The sequence below is a fragment of the Mobula hypostoma genome, chromosome 29 (genome assembly GCF_963921235.1).
Source record: "Mobula hypostoma chromosome 29, sMobHyp1.1, whole genome shotgun sequence".
Classification (NCBI taxonomy): domain Eukaryota; kingdom Metazoa; phylum Chordata; class Chondrichthyes; order Myliobatiformes; family Myliobatidae; genus Mobula; species Mobula hypostoma.
The window spans coordinates 5,453,337-5,478,158 of record NC_086125.1 but is presented as its reverse complement, the minus strand read 5'-3'; the positions used below and the strand labels follow the sequence as shown (position 1 = coordinate 5,478,158).

Sequence of the window (24,822 nt, the reverse complement as noted above, 5' to 3'; positions counted from 1 at the left end):
AAAAATCAACAACATTCAACAATTATCAAGAATAAAGGTTTATATAAAAATAAAGTTAGAAGTATGGATATGGAATAAATGTGCAAAAATGCCATCATGTATTTACAATGTAAACAACATTATGAAAGGCAGTTTAAAGTGTTCACAGTGCAGTGATTGAGGTAATTGATAGAGGGGCTGGGGGCTAATTGAATGGTTGATCAGATTAACTGCCTGGTAGGCTGTTCCTGTGAGGGTGGACAAGTTGCTGATGTTGTTGCGATAAGGCAGCCAATGCTGGTTCTGCAGCTGTCATTCAGCTCTGAGTTGACTTATTTTTCTGTGTGAGGAAGTGTTCTGTGGAGATACCACTGTTACAGAGTGATGGCTGGAACAAGTCACTACAAATCCTGTATGCTCATTGTATGCAAAATGCTCTGAGTGTTTTTCTGATTTGCTTTAATGCTACATTTAACTATAAAGCATTTTCTTTCTCTCTTGTCTGTTTCAGAGGGCAGTACCTGGTGTATATGAGGGAGAGTGATATTAAGGCACAGAAAAGAGAGTGGAAACGATACGAGTTTCATTATGATAACGTGCTGTGGGCTTTACTCACCCTCTTCACTGTATCAACCGGAGAGGGCTGGCCAGAGTAGGTATCGTTATTAAACTGCAACGTTTTGCAAACTTTATAACCTTGAGCATTTTTTATTCTCCCTCTTCGTCAGCAGAAATCCACACTCCTGCTTCACCCCTTCCACTCCCCTCTTTATACATTCAGATTCAGCATCAGGTTTAATATCACTGGCATATTTCATGAACTTTGTTGTCTTTTCAGCAGCAGTACATAATAATAGAGGAAAAAACAGTGAATTACAATAAGTATATATTGACCTGGGTGATGGGGGTCCTTAATGATGGATGCTGGCTTTTTGAGGCATCGCTCCTTGAAGATGTCCTGGATGCTATGAAGGCTAGTGTCCAAGATGGAGCTGACTGAGTTTACAACTTTCTGTGGCTTACTTCAATCCTGTGCAGTAGCCCCTCACCACTCCCCCATTCCAGATGGTGATGCAGCCAGTTAGAATGCTCTCTATGGTAGATCTCCAGAAATTTGTGAGAGTTTTTGGTGACATACCAAACCTCCTCAAACTCCTAATGAAATATAGCCACTGTATTTATCACATATAGATGGAAGCATACAGTGAAATGCATCATTTGCATTAACAACTAACACTCCCCAAGGATGTGCTGGGGGCAGCCCACGAGTGTCGCCACATAGTCTGTCACCAATATAGAATGTCCACATGCTCGGCAGAACAACACAGAACACAATAAAACAGAACATACCAAGTGACAAAGCAATAACAGCAAATCAAGCCCTGTTCCCCCTCCCACCCACCCACCCACCCACACACACATACATATATAGTCCTCTAACTCCAGAACATGCTGTCTTCTATAACCTCCAGCCTTCAGCAGACTCAGATTCTCATCTTCCCTTGATATTCTCAATCTCAGTCCAGAGCAGTTGACAATCTCTCTGTCTCCATGGATGCTGCCTGACCCACTGAGTTCTTCCAGCAGTTTGTATTTTAATGAGGACTTTGGAATTAAATTCCAATACTTCCCCTGCCACTTGCTGGCCTGTAATTATCTACTTTATTCCTGTTGCTGTTTTCAAATAAAGGAATGACATTTGCTATCCTCCAGTCATCACTCGTGGTTAATGAAAAGGCAAAAGTATTCGTCCATTAGGGCCCCAGAAGTCTTTTCTGTAAGATAGACTCTGTGCCATTAGGTAGAGAGTTGCTGGACTGAAACCCACCAACAGAAGAGCCTTTGCAAATCCTGTGTGCTGCTGACAGATGGAGGGAATGTCCAGGGTGGTAAAAGGGGAGCCAAGAAACCAGGCAGCGTTTCCCCCAGTGGTACCCAGCTTCACATCCAGGGATTCCACATGTGTGTTCTGGAGATGGTGTTCGGGCTTTGGGACATCAGCAAGTGAGCTCCTTGCCTCAGTATACCCAGCCCGGGAGTAGCTCTCAGAGCCAGTGATTTTACGAGGCTGGTCTAGTTATCTGCTAATAAACTGCTATCCTTTAGAACTGCAGAGATACGGTCAACTTTAGAATTCACATGGACCTCATGACTGGTGACAATAAATCCAGAAACGAGATTCAGCAGATGCTAAAAATCTGGAGCAATAGACTGAAAATATTGGAGGAACTCAGCAAGTGAGGCAGCATCTATGGAGGGGAAGAAACAGGACTCAGCCAAACATCTCGACTGTTTATTCCCCTCCATAGATGCTGCTGTCCTGCTGAGTTCCTCCGGCATTTTCTGCTCGTCGCTCTGAAACCATGCATTTGTGATTGACATATATTTAGGATAGAGATAGAGGTCTAAAACATCACAGCGATGCACCTTTGAATGAATTCAGCTACCCAGTTCAACAAGGTGTATGGGAAGACGGGGAATGGAAATGAAACACTGATTTCATTCCCTCCCTCTGTCACCAGCACACAGGATTTATATAGGCTCTTCATTTGATCTATGTCAGTCCGGTAACTTTCTATCCAATAACACTATGAATGTATGTTAAGGAGACTTCTGGGGCCCACAGAGGTTTAGTGTGGTATGTTGACAGCGGTATGTAGATTGGAATATCTGCACTTTGATGATGTGCACAGGGCAAAGGAATGTTTACTGAAATGGTTTGAAAATAAATTTACCTTGTAACTGTCTCATCTGACCTTGTAATACTTATAGTTCAAGTTTATTATCATGGGTATACATACCCAGGGTATAAGTACCATGAGACTGTGCCTTTTGCTATAGTAGCACAGAACATTGCAAACATGATGAACATAAATTACACTGACATGTGCATGCAGTAAATGCAGAATCTGGGATAAATGTTTGCACCACAGTATAGCAGTGATACAAAGCCCTGGCTGGATCATACCCAGAGAACTGGAGGGAACTCTGAGCAAGACAATTCAGGGAGGATGTATTGGCCCTGTAGGGAGAGTAATGACAAATTGCCACCATGAAACCAGGACTCCAAAAGCTGAGGAAATAGTGTAAACATTAGGGCCACATAGCAGTGAGTAGTTTAGGGGGTGGTAGACCTAGAGTATTAAGTGGGTGGATGGAGAGAAACTGTTGCTGAATGCCAGAAAGCCCATGAATGAGAGCATAGTCTAAAATTCTGACCCAGACTTTTGAGGAGTGAAGATCGAGATGGAGGTTTGGAGATCACTACCGTGAACAGTTCATCATTCTGCATCAACAGCCATCTCAGATTTGATGGATTTTTGTTAATGAAATGTCGTATTTTTGGGTTATTTCAAAGAAGGCTATTATTCCCATTATGACTATGACAGCTAGTGATGTCAGTCCTCCATTTCTTTCCTCGTCCCACAATTCCTGTCAGTTTTCCCAACACCCATTCACACTGGGGCAATTTAACCTGCCACTCTTGACACAAGTTCACAAAGGAAATATAGCATTGTGGTTTGGCTGCAGAATTTTAATCATCTCACTCAATATCTGCATAATCACCAGCGACTTCAAAGCCTCCTCCTGCCTCCAGTGGCTTTTCACTCCCCCCAAAAGGAAAGACGTCTTTTGAGAAAGCCAGTTCACTCATTGTAAATCTTCTTGAATGAGAATTATGCTGAGGCATCTCAGTCAGGCAGCACCAGCTCAAGGAAAGTGGTGTAATTTGGTTAAACTTAATCTTCATAATAAATGATGCCAAAGCCAACTGGCAGTACAAGCTTGAGGGGCCAAGTGGTCTACTCTGGCTCCTAAGTCCTCCTGAATGCTCCTTTTTCCCTACAGTGTGCTGAAACACTCGGTGGATGCTACCTATGAGAACCAAGGACCCAGCCCTGGCTACAGGATGGAGATGTCCATTTTTTATGTCGTATATTTTGTGGTCTTCCCTTTCTTCTTTGTGAACATCTTTGTGGCCTTGATCATCATCACATTTCAAGAACAGGGGGACAAAATGATGGAAGACTGCAGCCTGGAGAAAAATGAGGTATGAGGTTTGTACAATTTTCCAGTGTAGTGTTTTTTGGAGTCATTGCAGGGTGGTCAGAAATTAATTGCATTGATGTCAAGGATATTGAACATTAAGGCAAATGTACAGTACCTTAAGTATTTCATAAATAGGTGCTAATAGTAACTGAAGACAAGCTATTCTGCAGATGAGGAAATCTTGCACAGCACACACAAAATGCTGGAAAATTCAGTAGTTCTGGTGGCATCTTTGGAGAAAAATAAACAGTTGACGTTTCAAGTCGAGATCCATCATTAGGACTGAGCTTGGTGGTATGTGCCATCAAACTTTTGTATCTTTTTTGATTATGTTGGCTGCTTTACTGAGGCAGTGAGAAGTATAGTCAGAGTCCATAGAGGGGAGGCTGGTTCCTGTGATGTGTTGAGCTATGTTCACAACTCTCTACAGTTTTTTGCAGTCACACACAGAGCAGTTGCCATACCAAGCTGTTGTGTATCACTTTCTATGATGCATTGAAAAGAATTGGTGAGAGTTGACAGGGACGTACCAAATTTCTTTAGCCTCCTGAGGAAGTAAAGGTGTTGACGAGCTTTCTTGGCCGTGACATAAGGTTATTTTCCATGCTGTTTTAACAGAGCAAAAACCTCCCTTGCTGCTGTGAGGAACTGTCGCCAAAGGAAATATTAGAGCAGGAGGTCAAATGCTTAGTCAAAGATGAAGGTTTTAAAAACATCGTAGAGGAGAGAGTGGCAGAGAGAATGTCAGCAGTTGAAGACACAGCCGCGAGTGGTGGAGAGGTTAAATAGAGGGCAAGCAAGCGGCCAGATTGAGAGCAGTGCCAAGATCTTGGAAGGTTACAAAGCCACAGGAGGTAACAGAAAAAGGGAAGGATAGACCCATGGAGGGATTTGAAAATATGTCAAAGAATGTTTAATGTTCTTTTATTGTTTAACTGTGATCAAACGATCATTGACACACACAAGGTGTGATGGTGGCTGGGCTCAGTGTGTGTCAGGACAGACGAGCAGAACATTTCATGTTTGGAAGCAGAATGCAGAACAATGGGTATATGCTTCAATGAACAGTGTTCATTTCATTGGATAATAACTGAGGCTTTATAAGCCATTGGTCAGACTGCACTTGGCATACAGTTTTGGGCCCCCTATCTAAGAAACAATGTGCTGGCATTCGAGAATCCAGGAGGTTCACAAGAACTATTCCAGGAATGAAAGGGTTAATGTACGTGGAGCATTTGATGGCTCCTGGCCTGTACTCACTGGAGTTTAAAAGAATGAGGGGGGATCTCATTGTGACCTATCGATGTTGAAAGGCCTAGATAGAGTGGAGTGGAAAGGATATGTCATATAGTGTGAGTAGTCTAGGACCAGAATGTACAGCCTCAGAATAGGGGGACATCCCTTTAGAACAGAAATGAGAAGGAATTCCTTCAGCCCAAGGGTGATGATGAACCTCTGGAATTCACTGCCACAGATGGTTGTGGAGCCCAAGTCACTGGGTATAGGTTCTTGATTAGTAATGATGTTAAATGTTATGGTGAGAAGGCACAAGAATGGGGTTGAAAGGGATAATAAATCAGCCATGATGGCAAGGCAGAGCAGAGTTGATAGGCCAAATGGCCTAATCCTGCTCCTATGGCTAAAGTCAACGTAGGTCCCTTGGAAGATGATAAGGCGAAATTGATATTCGGTGATAAGGTAACAGCTGAGGCATTGAACGACTATTTTGTGTCAGTTTTCATGGTGGAGCACACGTCTAATATGCCAAAGAAGGATGTTATGGACAAAATAGGAGGTGAGGACCTGGATAAAATCACTGTCACTAAAGAGATAGTGATGAGAAAACTAGAGGGCCTGAAGGTAGATAAGTCCCCTGGTCCTGATGGGATGCATCCCAGGGTGCTGAGGAAATTGGCAGAGGTTATAGTAGACGTGCTGGTAATCATTTATCAAAACTCTCTAGACTCTGGGCAGGTCCTGGCAGACTGGAAGACAGCAAATGTCAAGGCACTTTTTAAAAAAGGATGTAGGCAAAAGAAGGCCAACTATAGGCCAGTTAGCTTAACATCTACAGTCGGGAAAATGCTTGAAGCTGTCATTAAGGAAGAAATAGCGAAACATTTAGAAAGGAGTGGTTCCATTAGACAGACGCAGCATGGATTCAAAAAGGCTAGGTCCTGTTTGACAAACTTACTGGAGTTCTTTGAGGACATAATGAGTGCAGTGGATAGAGGGAAACAGGTGGATGTCGTATTCTTGGATTTCTAGAAGGCGTTCAATAAGGTGCCACACAAGAGACTTATAAATAAGATACGGATGCATGTGTCGGAGGAAGTGTATTGGCGTGGATAGTGAATTGGTTAACCGATAGAAGGCAGAGAGTTGGTATAAAATAAATGGGTGTTTCTCCGGTTGGCAGTCAGTGGTGAGTGGGGTGCTGCTGGGGTCGGTGCTGGGCCCGCAGCTGTTTACCATTTACATTGATGATTTGGAAGAGGGGACTGAGTGTAGTGTAGCAAAATTTGCTGATGACACTAAATGGAGTAGAAAAGCAAATTGTATAGAGGATGTGAAGAGTCTGCAGAGGGATATAGATAGGTTAAGTGAGTGGGCCAAGGTCTGGAATACAACGTTGGTAAATGTGAGATCATCCACTTTGGAAGGAATAATGGAACAGCAAATTATTATTTAAATGGTGAAAGATTGCAGCATGCTGTTGTGCAGAGGGACTTGGGAGTGCTCGTGCATGAATCGCAAAATGTTGGCTTGCAGGTACAACAGGTTATTAAGAAGGCAAACGGAATGTTGGCCTTTATTGCTAGAGGGATTGAATTCAAGAGCAGGGAGGTCATACTGCAACTAATAAATTCTCTGCCACAGCAAACTGTTGAGGCCAGTTCATTAGCTATGTTTAAAAGGAAGTTAGATATGGCCCTTGTGGCTACAGGGGTCAGGGGGTATGGAGGGAAGGCTGGGTTCTGAGTTGGATGATCAGCCATGATCATAATAAATGGCGGTGCAGGCTCGAAGGGCCAAATGGCCTACTCCTGCACCTATTTTCTATGTTTCTATACAGGGTACTGGTGAGGCCGCACCTGGAGTACTGTGTGCAGTTCTGGTTTCCATACTTGAGGAAGGATATACTGGCTTTGGAGGCAGTGCAGAGGACGTTCACCAGGTTGATTCCAGGGATGAAGGGGTTAACCTATGAGGAGAGATTGAGTCACCTGGGACAATGCTCTCTGGAGTTCAGAAGAATGAGAGGGGATCTTATAGAAACATACAAAATTTTGAAAGGGATTGATGATAGAAGTAGGAAACTTGTTTCCATTGATAGGTGAGACTAGAACTAGGGGACATTGCCTCAAGATTCAGGGGAGAAGATTTAGTATGGAGATGAGGAGAAACTGTTTTTTCCAGAGAGTGGTGAATCTGTGGAATTCTCTGCCCAGGGAAGCAGTTGAGGCTTCTTCACTAAATATATTTAAGAAACAGTTAGAAAGGTTTTTACAAAGTAAGGGAATTAAGGGTTATGGAGAAAAGGCAGGTAGATGGAGCTGAGTTTACAGACAGATCAGCCATGATCTTATTGAATGGCAGGGCAGACTCGATGGGCCACATGGCCTACTCCTGCTCCTATTTCTTATGTTCTTAAGTCTTATAGTTTAGTTATAATCTACAAAAACTAAGTTTTCTAAAGAATGAAAACAACAGGAATTCTGCAGATGCTGGAAATTCAAGCAACACACATCAAAGTTGCTGGTGAACGCAGCAGGCCAGGCAGCATCTATAGGAAGAGGCGCAGTCGACGTTTCAGGCCGAGACCCTTCGTCAGGACTGACGAAGGGTCTCGGCCTGAAACGTCGACTGCGCCTCTTCCTATAGATGCTGCCTGGCCTGCTGCGTTCACCAGCAACTTTGATGTGTGTTTCTAAAGAATGAGATGACTTCCCAGAGACCATGACTGGCTTTGTTTGAACTCTCTGAGCAATATTTTTCATTAATTTTCTGTAAAATGTAATTTCCAAATTGAATTTTGTTCCAATCTTGAATAGTGTAAATGGCTTCTTCATTATTGTCAAGAGTGTTGAACCTGATGACTGTTCTGTGTGGGAGATGGTTATCAACAAGAATGAGGAATTAAAGCTCATTCACTCACATTCAACAGGCTGTGTAGCAGCAGTGGGTTTCATTCAGCCGATGACAATGTCTCGCTGACTTCAGTGGCACCGATTACTGAAGCTGATTTACAATGCAGAGCCACTGATAGATTGCAGACCTCCTGTAGCTAACTGCAGAAAAATATCCTCTCCTACTGCTTAGAGGGGAAAGCTGTTGCTTGTTTTAATTGAAACATGTATTGAAACCCATTAGTATTTTTGTGAATGTGTAGATTCTTGAAAAAGTGTTTTGCATGGGTTTTGAAAAGTTTGTATCCCTTCCCTATTTTGGCTTTGTCAGAGAAGCCAGACGGTGGTAGTACAGGATTGCCTCTGACTGGAGGCCTGTGACTAATGGTGTGTCACAGGGATCGGTGCTGGGTCTGTTGTTGTTTGTCAACTATATCAATGATATGGATGATAAATGGATCAGCAAATGCGCGGATGACACCAATTTTGTGGATGTAGTGGACAGTGAGGAAGACTATCATGACTTGCAGAGGGACCTGCATCAGCTGGAAAAATGGGCTGAAAAATGGCAGATGGAATTTAATGCAGACAAGTGCAAGGTTTTGCACTTCGGTAGGATCATCCAAGGTAGGTCTTACACAGTGAATGGTAGGACACTGAACAGCATGGTAGAACAAAGGGATCTGGAATACAGGTACATAACTCGTTGAAAGTTGCGCCACAGGTAGAGAGAATCGTGAAGAAAGCCTTTGGCACTTCGGCCTTCATAAATCAATATATTGAGTATAGAAGATGGGATGTTATGTTGAGGTTGTAAAAGACATTGGTGAGGCCTAATTTGAAGTATTATGTGCAGTTTTGATCACTTACCTACAGGAAAGATGTAAACAAGGTTGAAAGAGTGCAGATAAAACTTACAAGGATGTTGCTGGGTCTGGAGGACCTGAGTTATAAGGAAAGACTGAATAGGTTAGGACTGGATTCTTTAGAACGTAGAAGACAGAGATTTGATACATGTATGCAAAATTATGAGGGGTATGAAAGGGTAAATGCAAGCAGGCTTTTTCCACTGAGGTTGGGTGAGACTACCACCAGATGTTGTGGATTAAGAGTGAAAGGTGAAAAGTTTAATGGGAACATGACGAGAAACTTCTTCACTTAGAGGGTTGTGAGCGTGGAATAAGCTGCCAGCACAAGTGGTGCATGCAAGCTCAATTTCAATGTTTAAGAGGTTTGGATGGGTGGTAGGGATATGAAATGCTGTGGTCCCAGTGCAGGTCGTTGGGAGTAGGCAGCTTAAATGGTTTTAGCATGGACTAGATGGGCTGAAGGGCCTATTTCTGTGCTGTACTTCTCTATGATTCAAGTCCTGCCCACAGAGGAATTGGGCCAGCCACTTCCTGTCATGATCCTCTTAGTAGTTTTTGTTAAGTCAGGTCTGTATCAACTCACAGCAGTCCCACCAATCCCTCTCCTGCACTTGTTTCTCTATAATCTGGTTTCCCTCACAATACCAACACTGATTCTCCTACCAGCCACTAGGAAGAATTGGAAATGGCCCAGAAGGATCTCAGCCAGAAAGTCAACTGTTTTTCCCCCTTCATAGATGCTGTCCAGCCCGCTGAGTTCCTCCGCATTTTATGTGTCTAACTAGGAAGACCTTACAGCTAACCTAAGTGCCACAAGGCCTTTGGGACTGGCATTTCCCTGTTACATTCTATGGGCATCACCACCTTGACAGGTATGATGCACATTTCCGACTTGTCAATGGCCATGATCTATAATCACAGTTAAATGAGCTAAAGGTCAAGCATCTTGGGTGACACGGAGAAATTCACCAGGATGTTATTTTATCTTCACTGACTCCCCCACATTAATTTTGATGAGTTGCTTTTAGCAAGTAAGCAGCCTTTCCAAGATGCACAGCATCTTTGTGCAAGGTGCCAGGTTTCAAATAAGGGATAACATTACTGCTCTATAGTGTGGAGGACTACATAACTGCATTATTTAACCCCTTCTTGATTCCCTCTCCTCCACACTTTCAGACATTTCTCTCACAACTTTCCAGTCATTCCCACCATGGGGAGAAATCTTGGACCACAGAACAGCACACCACAGGAACAGGCCTTCAGCCAATGAAGCTGTGCTGAAATAATTAAACCAATGATACTTTGATATCTCGTTCATAGCCTCCTCTACTGCCATGATGAGACCACTTGCAGCTTCAAGGAGTAACACCTTATATTCCATCTGGGTAGCCTCCAATCTGATGCCATTGACATTGTTTTCTTAAACTTCCGGTAATTGTCCCCTCCCCCTGCTCTCCACCATTCCCCATTCTTATTTCCCTCTCACACCTCCCACTTCCCTTTCTCCTTTGTCCTCCTGCTCTCTCCTATCAGATTCCCCCTTTATCTCTTTCACGAATTGACTTTCCAGTTCTTTACTTCACCATCTCCCCTCCCCGTTTCACCTGTCACCTATCATCTTGTACTTTTTCCTCCCCTCCCCCCACCTTCATATTCCTTCTCCTTCCCCCTTCCTTTCCAGTCCTGAAGGGCCTCGACCCGAAATGATGACCGTTCACCTTTTTTCACATTTGCTATCTGGCCTGCTGAGCTCTTCCAGCACTTTGTGTATTGCTTTGGATTTCTAGTATCAGCAGATGCTCTTGTGTCTTTGATTAAACTAATCCTTTTTGCCTGAACATTGTCCACATCTGCATATCAATCTGTCTGTTCAGGGGCCTCTTAAAAGCCTCTGACTTTAATGTTTTAAACTGTTTAATCGTATCTGCTTCTTCCTCTGACATCCCATTCCAGGTACTCACCACACTGTGTAAAAAAAAAACTTGTCTGCACATCTCCCTCAAGCTTTCCACCTCTCACCTTAAATGGAGGCTTCTCTAGTACCGGACATTTTAACCCTGAGAAAAAGATGCCGACCATCTACGCTACGCTTCTCAGAATTTTATAAGCTTCTATCAGCTCTCCTCTCAGTCTCCACCACTCCAGAGAGAACAACCAAAATTCATTTAACCTCTCCTTATTAGCACCTGCTCTCTAATCCAGGCAGCATCCTGGTAAATCTTTCTGCACCCTTTTCAAAGCCTCCGCATCCTTCCTACAATGGGGCAACCAGAACTGAGTGCAAGTCTCCAGCTGTGGCCTAACCATTTTTATAAAGCTACAGCATAACTTCCTGACTTTTGAACTCAGTGCCTTCACCAATGAAAGTCAGCATGCCATGCACTTTCTTTACCACCCGATCAACTCGGGCAGCCACTATCAGGGAGCGGCAGTGGAGGTTCGGCAATAGGAGGCTAAAACAGGACTGACAGCGGAAGCCAACTGCAAGTGTACAGCTTGGCTTCCAGCGCTTTTGAATGGGAGGAAGGAATGGCAACAGCTTCCTAAAGCAAGGATGCTGAAAAGTTGGCAATTGATGATGTCACAGCAAAATCCATTCCTCAGTGTTGAATGAAATCTAATGTCTGGGCAAGGTTGTCCTTTCCATTTTAGCAAATGAGTATCTGCAGTCTCTTGTATTTCCAGGATGACAAGTGGGGCTACACACAAAATATTGGAGGAACTCAATGGGCCAGAAAATGGATGGTTGGCATTTTGTGCCAAGATCCTTCATCTTGAGTCTTGGCCGGAGCTTTCCCCTCATACATACTGCCTGGCCAGCTCAGATCCTCCAGTGTTCTGTATGTTGCTCCAGATTCCGGTTTCTGCAGTTTCTTATTGGAGTGAAGCCTCCCAGTGCTTACAGCAGTTAGCTAGGTGTTTGCTGTGTTAGTGTTTAATGGTCTGAAGATTTCCTGCTCCTGCTGAATTGTCGTTTGTTCTCTTGCAGAGAGCCTGCATCGATTTTGCTATAAGTGCCAAACCCTTGACACGACACATGCCACAGAACAAGCAGACGTTCCAGTACAAGATGTGGCAGTTTGTGGTGTCACCTCCGTTTGAATACACAATCATGGCCATGATTGCCCTCAACACTGTGGTGCTAATGATGAAGGTCAGTGCACAGGACTCTCTATTGCTATTCATACTACAAATCCACCCCCCCACCCCCCGGCCATCCATGACTTGCCACACTTATCTAGGTGAATGTCACTTCCAAAGGAGCATCACCTATTGGTTGCAGAGGGCGATTGCCAATAATCCTGTCGGTGATAGCTCCCTGTCCTCTCGTAATCTTGAACAACTAAATGTCCCACGGTACTATATTTAGTTGGTAGACAAAGGCACATTTTACCCATTAAGCCTTTTGCACACACTTTATCTTTGCCAGTTAGCCCCTTAAACTCCAAAAGAAGTCAAGGGCCAGTTTATTAATGAATTCCACACATTCAGCACCCTCTGTCTAAAAAAATTCCTTCTCATCTCCGATCTAATTGGAAGTCCCTGTCTTCTGAAGCTGTACCCTCTGCTACTAGACTCCAACGCGCCCCCCCCACTATAAGAAACATATTCTCCATATCCACCCTAACTAGGCCTCTCAATATTTGTTAGGTTTCAATGAGAACCCCCACCCCATTCTTCTAAACACCAGTGATGGCCCAGAGCCATCAAATGCAAATATGCTAACCCTTTCATTCCCAGAATTATTCTCGTGAACTTCCTTTAGACCCTCACCAAGGCCAGCAATCCTTTTTTTAGATAAGGTGCCCAAAACTAATCACAATATTCAAAGTGTGGTCTAACCAATGCCTTATATAGCCTCAGCATTACATCTTTGCTTTTATTGTCTAGTCCTCTCGGAATGAATGCCAACATTGCATTTACCTTCCTGACCAACAACTCAATTTGTAAGTTAACCTTTAGAGAATCCTGCACAAGACTCTCAATTCCCTAAAGATTAGTTTGCAGGTTGGGTCTATGGTGAGGAAGGCACACATGATGTTAGCATTCATTTCAAGAGGACGAGAATTTAAGATCAAGGATGTAATATTGAAACTTTGTGAAGCATTGGTTAGGCCTTGTTTGGAGAATTGTGAGCAGTTTTGGGCTGCTTTTGTTAGAAAGGATGTGCTGAAACTGGAGATGTTTCAAAGTAGGTTCACAAAAATGATTGCAGAATTGAACACCTTGTCACATGAAGAGTGTTTGATGGCTCTGGGCCTGTATTCACTAGAACTCAGGAGAATAAGGGGTAACCTTATTGAATGTTGAAAGGCCTTGATAGAGTGGATGTGAAGATGATGTTTCCTATGATGGGAGAGTAGGACCGGAGGACACAACCTCAGAATAGTTGGGCATCCTTTTAGAACAAAGATTAGGTGGAATTTCTTAAGCCAGAGAGCGGTGAATCTACAGAATTTGTTACCTGTGGCTGTGGAGGCCAAGTCTTTACGTATATTCAGGGCAGAGATTGATAGATTCTTGACTGGTCAGAGTATGAAGGGATACAGGGAGAAGGCAGGAGTTTGAGGCTGAGAGGGAAAATGGATCAGTCATGATGAAATGGCGGAGCAGACTTAATGGGCCAAATGGCCTAATACTGCTCCTATATCTTATGGTCTTATCACAGAAGAAGGGATAGGGCAAGGACATGGAGGAATCTGAAAACCAAGAGTTGGAAAATAGATGAGATGGCAATGTGCATCAGGGAGTATTATGATGCAGGGTTAATGGGACACAGTAAGTTAGGGCATGGCCACAAAGTTTTTAATGGCCTTAAGTGTATGCCAGCAGGAATGGACAGGCCAGCCAATTGTGTGTTGGAATAGCCAAGTCAGAATGCAACAGAAGACACAGATGAGGGTTCAGCAGTGGGTTAGGACTAGATTCTTCTTTCTTTTTAAATCTTTTTATTGAGTAAGTATACAAAAAAGGTAAGCCATATAAACATTAATACAATGTTAAAGTATAATAAAATTCCAAAAGATAACAATACCAAAAAGAAAATACTACAAACAATGTAATTTAAGCATAAGAAACCAAGATAACATAATAGTATACTAGATTTTACATATATCAATGGAAAAAAAGAAAAAAAAACCCCAAAAAAAAACCCACCGTGCAACTAACTAAAAGCAAAGCAAAGCAATGGGCTAACTTGAAACCAAACAGAGTTAAACTTAAAATCACGTCCTCAATCCCGACCTCCATTAAAACAGTGAAAAAAAAACAAGAAGGGTAAATATTACATTAAATGAAAATAACGAATAAAAGGTCCCCAAATCTGTTCAAATTTAAATGAAGAATCATAAAGGTTACTTCTAATTTTCTCCAGATTCAAACATAAAATCGTCTGAGAAAACCAAAAAAAGGTAGTTGGAGCATTAAGCTCTTTCCAATGTTGTAAAATACATCTTTTCGCCATTAAAGTAAGAAATGCAATCATTCTACGGGCTGAAGGGGAGAGATTACTAGAAATTTTAGGTAGTCCAAAGAGGACTAGATTCTTCAATGCCATACAGAAGGTCTTCACAACAGCATGGAGAGAGAATACTGCAAAATGATCGATTAGTTGCCATCTAATGCAATATTGGAAGTATTAAAACTTGTGCAGGCGAGTTTTAAAGGGGAAAAGCCGTTGTGCTGCTGCCATTCCACTCACCTGACACTGGAAATTCAGGTCCAGTGGCAGGGGTTTTCTTTAGTTGCAGTGGATGACCATGACTTCTTCTGTGCCTTATCATCACCTTTGCTTTCCACGGTGTTACAGAGCCAACTTCCTGCCCACTGGATCTCCTTATTGATCTTATCTGCCCAGTCCGTCAGAGCTGACTTTGCATGCTAGGACAGGCAAGTCCTATCTCACTGGGGTATGAACCCACAGGCTACCCTCACCTGGTTTTGCCCGCCTGTTGAAGCGATGCTCTGGGGTGTGTTAACTCTTCATGATTCAAGGTTCAAGACTACTTAATGTCACTTACTGTACACAAGAGTAATAAGGGGAACAAAATAATTGTTACTCCAGATCTGATGCTGCACAAAAAAATACAGAAGATACAGAATACACTAATAATAATAATAAAACACACCAAAATATAAATACATCAGATAGCTATTTACATTGATTGACTGTATGTCCACAAAGTGATGCCAGGCTGTACTTAATGTGACTGGCAGGATATAATAATGTAATGGTGGAGTTGTTGATCTGCCTTACTGCGTAGGCAAAATAACTGTTTTTGGTTTTGGTCCTGGCATGGCGATAGCAATGGGACAAACAGTCCATGAGCAAGGTGTGTGGGATCCTTCACGATGTTACTGACCCATTTCCGATACCTCTCTATATATAGATGTCCCTGGTGGCGAGTAGGCTGATGCACCGGGCAGAACTGATGACCCGTCGGGGAGCTTTGCTGTCTGCCCAGTGCAGTTTCCATACCAAGCAATGATGCCGCTTGTTAGGTTAGCTATTTGGAGCCACAGGTGAGAGCTATGTGACCAGTGGGGACCAAAGGTGACTGAGCTGCCTCACAATGGACATAGCAAGCCCCTTCACCCAACTTGCTACCCCTCCCTGGAGACCCCATACACCCTACTGCAGGATACACAGTCTGATAAATATGACAGGTTACAGGCAGTACCAAAACTAACTATGACTAAATGTCTTACCCTTAACAGGGCTTTTGCTTCAGATCAGCATTTAATCCTGTATTTACACTGGAGAAAACACTGAAAGGATTTTTAATCTTTTTTCCCAAGTTTCATGGAAATTTGCTAGTATGATTAAGGTGAGAAGTCAGTTTGGAGACATTTTGAAGAGTGAATAATGGTGGGTGATGTTTTTGTAATGAATTGCTAATACAAAAGAATCTAGGAAGGCAACTGGTATGTTGTTCATTGATGCAATGGGGTGGATGGCCATTTGTGCTGGACTATGGTGATGCCAGACTTGGAGTTTGGGGTAATTCTTGTTCAGCTTGGGTAAGGAAGGAAATATTTGGAGGCAGTGCAGAGAGCATTCACTGGGTTAATTCCAGTAATGGGGGGGGGGAGAGTGGTTGATCTATGCAGAGTGATTGACTAGATGAACCTGTGCTCAGAAAAATGAGCGACAACCTCATTGAAACAGGGATTAACAGGAGATATGCTGGTTCGTAATAAATAATGGGTAATAGCAAAGTATGAGAGATTCGCCATTTAGATCTGCAAGTTCTTTCCTCAGAGAGCACTGGATGTTTGGAATTCTCCACCGCAGGGGCTTTGGATGTTCAGACGCTGAGTGTTTCCAGCTGAAGTCAATAGATTTTTGGACAGAAAGAAACAACTTTGAATCAGATGATCCAGGGAGGGGTAGAAAAGTGGATGAGGCTCAATGTCAACTGTGATCATGTTGAATGATGAGGCAAGCTCAAGAGCCGAATGGCAAACTTTACTCCAACTTATAAAGTTCTTACAGTTCGTCTCAAGCATTTACCCGAGTGGAGAGCAAGTATAAGTTTTTTTTTTCAGGAAAAAATGGGCAGTGTTGAACACCAAGGTAACCATTTTGGGGGGAAAAAGCTAGGTTAAATTCTACTCATCAAATTATCTATTCCTATTCCTTTGGAACAAATATTTATCAAAGTTGAGTGACAGGTGACAGGTCCAACAAGTGCAATATCCAGAGTGCCTCAAGGGTTGACTGAGTAACCAAGCTCTCTTTTTCTTATTTTAGTTTTCTGATCAACCACAGTCTTACGATGATGTGCTCAAGTATCTCAATATGGTGTTCACCATTTTGTTTTCATGTGAATGTATTCTGAAGATTATTGCCTTTGGAATTCTGGTGAGTACCTGTCAGGTGTCTTACATAAATGGCATTGGACTCCGTAGCTCCTTACCACCTCAACTTGGTGACTATTTGTCATACGTGAAGAGATGTAAATACTGTGGCACAATTTGCCAGTGGCAGTATTGCAATCAGACAGAATTCTGCCTAAACTCAATGCTTAGATGCACACACTTCCACAATGTCAGCGGTTGTTCAGTGAAAATGTAACTGATTATACAATTCCGCAACTGAATAATATGGCAGTCCGCTTACCATTCCACTGAATGGTTTGACCTAGTGCTGCATAGCACTTGATGTAAAATGCTAACAAAAGTGACCTGCATTGATGTAGCAACTTTGAGATATCCCAAGGTGCTCCCCAGGTGCATCATCTGTCAAAAGCTAATAGTTTCACCCACATTGGTGCAGATGACCTAAAGTTCGGACAAAGAGGTGGACGAATGGTGAGATTTAGGGAGGGTATTGCAGACCTGAAGGCAAGTGCGTGAATAGGGGAGGATTACAGTAGTGTGGATGTCTCATCAGGACTAGAAAGAATCTATCTAAACTCCACATCACCATCTAGTGGTTGATCGGTGTGCAGCACACACAAAATGCTGGAGGAACTCAGCAAGTCAGGCAGCAACTATGGAGGGAAATGAACAGTCACCATTGTGGGCTGAATCCCTTCATCAGCTCCTTCTGAGTTCCTCCAGTACTTTATGCGTTTTGCTCAAGATTACTAGCATCTGCAGAATCTCTTGCATCCTAAACTTTGGTTTGAAGGAAATTTTGAACAAGGCTGGTGTTCCTTGTTTTCCCAATGGGTGATTCAACACTCATTGCTTGAAATAACATATAATAACTAAACGTTCCATCTATGACGGTCAGTAATTTCTGCAGCACTCTCAGGAGGAGGGAGAACATGCACATTGCTAACACTGTTGCTTTCTGCTCCACAGAACTATTTTCGGGATGCTTGGAATATATTTGATTTTGTCACAGTCCTGGGCAGTGTCACTGATATTTTAGTGACAGAGTTTTGGGTAAGTGCAGATCAAAAGCATTTGTTCTAAACACAACAACTAATCAACAGCAGCTGCATCTCTGCTGTAACAGTATGCACAGGGTTAAGGGGGGAAAACAGGGAGATGTAAACCCATCATCAGCAACAATATGAAGGACAAATGTGTGATGTATATGACCCTGTGAAAGTAATGAGACACAAGTCCATACATTCTCTCTACTGTCCATATGCCATTGGCGTTTAGGGCAGCAATGAAGGTCTGCCATCTCTGGCAGTGTTCAGGGCCTCCTTCATCATCTCAGTAGCTCGGTTTTCACTATTGTCAGCTATGCAAGACCCGGGTAGAGACTCAAGCACAGATATAGAAGGATTCTTCATTGTCGTTTCTGAAACAATTTTGTCTTACCAGCCACAGTTAGGCCTGAGCTGAATCCCCAAACCTGGAGGAGTGGTGGACCACTAACCTGTGTCTGACCTCTAACCTTTGACCTGTTTGGCATGAGTGACCCTACCAAGGGCCAAAGCGTAAAGCCCTGACTCCACTCAACATAGCTCTCCAGCTTATTGAAGCATGCAGGCTTACAAACCTGAAGGCTGTGGTCCCCTTGGACGATACATTCTCTGCGGCAGTGATAAGGAGCCTCATTGTCGGTGATTCATAGCAACAATCTGCTGGAGGAACTCAGCAGGTCGAGCATCATTGATGAGGGGAACAAAATTGCCTACATTTCAGATTGAAATCCTGCTTGACTGGCTGAGCTCTTTCAGATTCCAGCATCTGCAGCCTCTTGTGTTTCTATTGGTGATTCATGGGTGATGTATACAATCCCTAGAACACCACCACCTGTCCCTGTTGACTAACACTGTTCTCATCAGTGTTTGTGCTCGTAACAATGTTTAGGAAACATCGTTTGGGAGGTGGGGCGTGGGAATGGGGAGTCATTCATGCAGAAGGGTAGTGTAACAGCTCTTGCAACACTTTACAGTTCCAGTCATAGGGTTGGGGTTCAAGGAGTTTGTACGTTCCCCCCATCACCACATCGACTTTCTCTGGGTGCTCTGGTTAGGGTTAGTGAGTTTGTGGGCATGTGTTGTTTCAGACTGCCTAGCACAATCCTTGCTGATTTGATTTGACACAAATGACACATTTCACTGTATGTTTTGATGTACATGTGACAAATAAGACTAATCTTAAAGACAAGGAGAGGACTGGGCTCAGTCAGACTTCTATAACCAGCTCCGTATCACACAGGTCTTGCTCAATCTTCGTTGCCGCATGGCTGCGCTTCAGCTCCCAGCCAGATGTCCGCTGAAGTGGAGCTAATCTACGGGACAAATAGTAACCTGTTCAACTCACGATACCTCCATGAGCCGAAGTCACTCCTTTCACCAGCTCTGAACTGCAGATGCCCCTTGTGTATGGAGTGTGTGACACCCTTGGAGGGTCATCTGCTGGTCATTATCGATATACTTGCTGAAGTTAGGCGAGGCTGCGTCTTGCCCCGACCATGTCCGCTTAGCAAATCACACTCTCCCTCAATGGGTTTTTGCCTTGTTGAAAATCCCAATACAGCCCCTCACCCCAGACCTGACCCTGCCTGCACTGAATTCCACAAGGGTCAGCTCAAAATCTGATGCCGTTTACTGTGCAGATTTTCAGCAGGTTGGAACCAGATGCAGATGGGGTGAAATTCATCCAGCACAGGTTTAGCCACACACTCAGCCAGCCATTGGGTTTATGGGTTTCTCCCCACACTATCAGTATTGGACTGTAATGAATCACATCTATACAGGTCTTGGAGAGTGCCCCTACTGATGAACAAATGGAGTTTTGTGGATTACAAGGACAATATAGCCCAGGAACAAGCCCCTCAGCCCATCATAAATGGGCAAGCATGATGCTAAATGAAACTGATCCCTCCCTGCAAATACACCTCCTGTCTAAAACACTTGAACACCACTATCATATCTGCTTCCACCACATCTGGCAGCTGTTCAGGCTGCTCCCACTCTTTGTTAAAGAAAAGTTTGCCCTACACACCTCCTTTAAACTTTCTCCCTCTCAAATTAAAGCTATGCCTTCCAGAATTTAACATTTCTTCCCTGGGAAAAGGTTTCGGTCCTCCAAACTATGTGGACAATGCGGAACAGCCTGGGTGTTGTCAACTAGTTGTCAGCCCAAAACATCCTGGTCAATGCTCTGAAATATTCCTGTAATAGAGGCTTTGTCCATCAAATTTCCCTATCCTCATTTTCAAAATCAATGCAATTACCAAAAGCTCTCTTTGAGGCTTTAAGTGATTCATGGGCTAAATCCAGCCATCCAGTTTGCTCCAGACTATATTGTGCCTCCCGTTTCCAACCAATGCTTTGTGCCACAGATTCCCTTACACCCCACCCCCTCACACCTCCCTCCTCCCTCATGCTAACTCCCCCAGGGATGAATTTGCCACAGTAGTTTCAATGAAATGGAAATGTATATATCCTTGTTGCCATGAATCTTAAATGTCAATCTGAACTGTATAGTTTTGCTGTTATGAAAAGTGTGGATGGAAAACAATATCCCTGGGTAACTAAACAACTAAGTTTCTGGCCACCACAGAACCACAATAGACATGAAATTAGTATGATGTGGTATTACAGATTGATCTCACATGTTAGCCCAATCTTATAAGACCATAAGATATAGGAGAAGAATTAGGCCATTTGACCCATCGAGTCTGCTCTGCCATTTCATCATGACTGATCTATTTCCCTCTCAGCCCCGGTCTCCTACCTTCTCCCCATGTTCCTTTACACTCTGACTAATCAAGAATCAAGCTTTGCCTTAAATATACCCAATGATTTGCCATCCACAGCTGCCTGTGGCAATGAATTCCATAGATTCACCACTCTCTGGCTAAAGAAATTCCTCATCTTTTACTGTTAGGCTTGGAAGTTTTAGAACATTTCTACTTAAAATGATAACTTGGACAAAGTGTCCAAGCAAGAAAAGAGTCAACTGATCTTTTTACAATGATGTCTTGCTTTTAAAGTGTTGAAACCAGTTTGGCTGTATAAACATGAACAGGGTGTTTGCTATTTTTTTTTATTTCAGGTGCCCCTTTGGTGTGTGTGAAATGGGAGAATATTAAATATGGACTTTTCTTTGTATGTCTGATGACCACTGCTACGTAGTAATGGATTGGTTCAACAGCCAGGAAGCATACAGAAACTGGGAAACACTTTGTGGGTTGGTTTTGCTGTGTTGGAACCAGAGTGTGTTACACTTTGACGCACTATTCTATTGTGAGATAACAGCTGAATGCCATCTAGTACAGCAAGCCACGTACACCCACCTCCTTGTGTAAGAGTGTTACTCGCTTGATCTTAATGCTAATTTTGGGGTCCAGCTTTATCAAACCTGGAAGCAGTACTGAATTTTACACTGGGAATTATTCCAATTATTTCTAACCATGTTGTATTGTTTGGCTGAAAATGGATTGTTTTTACACAAATAGTACTAACATCATGGTAGAAACCATGCACAAGGAAAGTGTGTTCCCTGGCCAACACTCGTGAACCATTCCTGTCTGTGTCAGTCGGTCACCATTGTGTTTTGATATAGAAGATAGGCAGCAAAAGAAAGTGAGAAACCTATAATGATTGACTTTTTATCTTGTTTTATCTTTTCACATGCTGTCTGTAATCTGTGCTTTATTGGCGCAACGCCTTGTGAAATAACTCATCCAATCAAAATGCACTATGAAATTCATGTGTCCATCCATGTCCCGTCTGTGTGTCCATGCCAACTAATTTTAAACCTGGTTGCAAATCAATCCCAATGCAATCCAATTCCAACCATCCATCAACAACATCTACATGTAGACCACGGTTGGTTTGTAACTTTTTGAGCCTAATGCATTCACAAACTAAGTACCCTTGGCATGGCACGTGCTGCTGAAGTGGAAATTGCTGTTGCTACTTTGCATTGTGTTTTTTAGCATGGCTTTGGACTCCTCACCTCTGTCCGACACTTCCTAAACATAAAGGAATTCGTTTCATACTGACCTTGGCAATGAAAAGTCTAAACATAGCAAGACAGCAGCTGGATCTACACACTACACAGTAAGGTCTCAAAAGGCAAAATGAACAAAGCTATAGGGCCCGTATTTTTGCTTCCTATGTTATACACTTTTGACCAATTGCTTTGATTATTACGATGAGACTGTTATACTGAAGGGACCACTGCCATTTGCACAGATATCTTATGTGCCACTTCCAAATGCACCTTTACACTCTTAATTGTTAATTCTTCCATTCCAGAAGCTTTCCCAAGTATGTAACACAGGCTGCAGTTTCTGCATTTTTGAGATTAAACACAAATAAGCACACAGGTGAAGTTTCTCTTCAGTTTGTCTGCTATGAAAGCCAGGCAGGGTGGAAAGGACTTAGCAGCTTACCAGACAATCAGACTTGGTCACTGTGCCCCATTAAGTGACTGAGACTAATTTCATGCACAAAAACTACCCTCTACTCGTGCTGGTTTCCTGCAGAAATGTCCCTACCTTTATCAAGGGAGGTCACTGCAATTTATGTTTGCTCTTCATGTTATCACTTGCTTTCCCAGAGAATTGACCTGGTTTGCTGGGAAAGATAGGTGTACATTTCCACTAACTTATTAGTTGATGCAGTTTGTTCATTCAAAGCTTCCACTATGCAAAATACAAATCAAAACAGTAAAAGGGGGCTTTCTTTCCATAGGTGAAGAACATATTGCCTGAGGGGTTTACTTGGTGTTATAATTCAGTTACCCAATTACAACTACTTAAAACAGCACATGAAGCAGAACAGAACAGTATAGCACAGACAGGCCCTTCGAGCCACAATGTGGTGCCGACTTTTTAAGCCTACTCTAAGATCAATCTAACCCTTCCCTCCTATTTAGTCCTCCATTTTTCTATCATCCTTGTGCCTATCTAAGAGTTACTAAATGTCTCTAATGTATCTGCTTTTACCAGAACTTCTGGCAGGGTGTCTCACCACTTTCAGTATACAAAACCTTCCTCTGACATTCCTCCTATACTTTCCTCCAATCACCTTAAAATTTTGCCCCTCATATTAGCCATTTGAACAAAGAGGAAATCCTAAACAGATGGGCAGAATATATAAAATAACTTTTTGAAGACCAAGGAGGAGAAAAACCGAACATAAAGAAGAATCTTGAAGGACCTAGCATTCTAAAATCAGAAATTCAAGCAGCCGTAAATAAAACAAAACATAACAGAGCAACTGGTCCAGACAACATCGCTGTTGAAATGACACTGGCCTTAGAAGATTTTGGAATAGAGAAAATAACAGAAATAGCAAATGAAATCTATGATCATGGGGAGATACCTGATTATTTAAGTAAATCAGTGTTCACCACACTTCCAAAGAAAGAGGGAGCAACAGAATGTGAGTTATATCGTACAATAAGCCTGATGAGCCATGTGGCAAAAATTATTCTCCGAGTAATCATGATGAGAGCAAGACACTGTATAAAACCAGAAATCAGTAAAGAACAATGCGGCTTTGTGGAAAACACTGGAACCAGAAATGCAATTTTCATGCTACGGATGATCTGTGAACGAGCCATCCAGGTACAAAAAGACATCTACCTATGTTTCATCAACTATACAAAAGCTTTTGACACTGTCAGACAGCAAGATCTTCTGGAAATGCTTCAAGATCTTGACATAGATGGGAAAGATATACGTTTCCTAAGAAACTTATACTGGGACCAGACAGCATCCATCAGAACAGAAGGAGAAGTGAGTGAGTATGTGAATATCATGAGAGGAGTCAGGCAAGGTTGTGTCTTTTTGCCAGACTTATACAACCTGTATAGTGAAAATATCTTGAGAAGTATCAAAGACTTCAAAGGATTCACAATTGGAGGCCATAATATGAATAACATCAGATATGCTTTTGACATCGTACTAATAGCTGACTCAGAACAAAACTTCAAGAACTACTCACTACAGTGGAGCAGAAAGTAATCACAGAGGCCTCTCAATCAACACCAAGAAGACAGAAAGCATGGTCATCTCCAGAAAGACAAACATCCCACAATGTGTGACCAAGATCAGAAATACAAACATCGAACAAGTCAACGAATTCAGATATCTTGGCAGCCTAATAACAAGTAATGGCAGGTGCGACACAGATATCAAATACAGAATAGCAATGGCAAAAGAAGCTTTCCAAAAAATGAAGACCATATTAACAGACAGAAAGGTGAGCACGTACACGAAAAACAGAATACTGCAGTGCTACATTTATTTTATCCTGACTCATGGAAGTGAATGCTGGACCATTTCCCCAGCAATGGAAAAGAGACTAGAAGCAGCTGAATTATGGTTCTACAGGAGAATGTTAAAAATATCATGGGCCATACACACATCAAATGAAGTAGTTCTCAGAAGAGCCCAAGCAGCTCGATCACTCATACCAACAATAAGAGAAAGACAACTCAGATTCCTAGGACACATCATGCGGAAAGATGAACTAGAAAAACTCATACTCTCTGGAAAGATTGAGGGGAGCAAACCTAGAGGAAGACCTCGGCTTATGTACATCAAAAGCCTAGCCAGGTGGCTACACATCGAGGAAATGGAAGTCATCCAAAAAATGAAGGATAGATCCATATGGAAAACCATGGTCACCAAAGTCCACATCGGATATGGTACCTAGATAGACAGGCATTAGCCATTTACAACCTGGTAAGAAGTCTCTGATTATCCACTCAATCAATGCCTCTTATTTTTTTGTACATCTCTATCAAGTCACCTTTCATGCTCCTTCATTCCAAAAAACGCCCTAGTTTGCTCAACTATCCTCACAAGACATGCTCTCTAGTCCAGGCAGCATCCTAGTAAATCTCCTCGGCATACTCTT

The 24,822-nt window shown here is 42.7% G+C and overlaps 1 protein-coding gene across 1 annotated transcript in view; it reads left to right on the top strand.

The window, feature by feature from the left end:
- LOC134339471 (voltage-dependent P/Q-type calcium channel subunit alpha-1A-like) overlaps window positions 1-24,822 on the top strand; it is a 607,837-nt gene that overhangs the window by 470,832 nt on the left and 112,183 nt on the right. Inside the window, exons 29-33 of the mRNA XM_063036009.1 lie at window positions 491-631; window positions 3,829-4,030; window positions 12,018-12,182; window positions 16,782-16,892; window positions 17,840-17,923. Of these exons, the coding sequence (XP_062892079.1) occupies window positions 491-631; window positions 3,829-4,030; window positions 12,018-12,182; window positions 16,782-16,892; window positions 17,840-17,923 (703 nt within the window). The remainder of the gene's footprint in view (window positions 1-490; window positions 632-3,828; window positions 4,031-12,017; window positions 12,183-16,781; window positions 16,893-17,839; window positions 17,924-24,822) is intronic.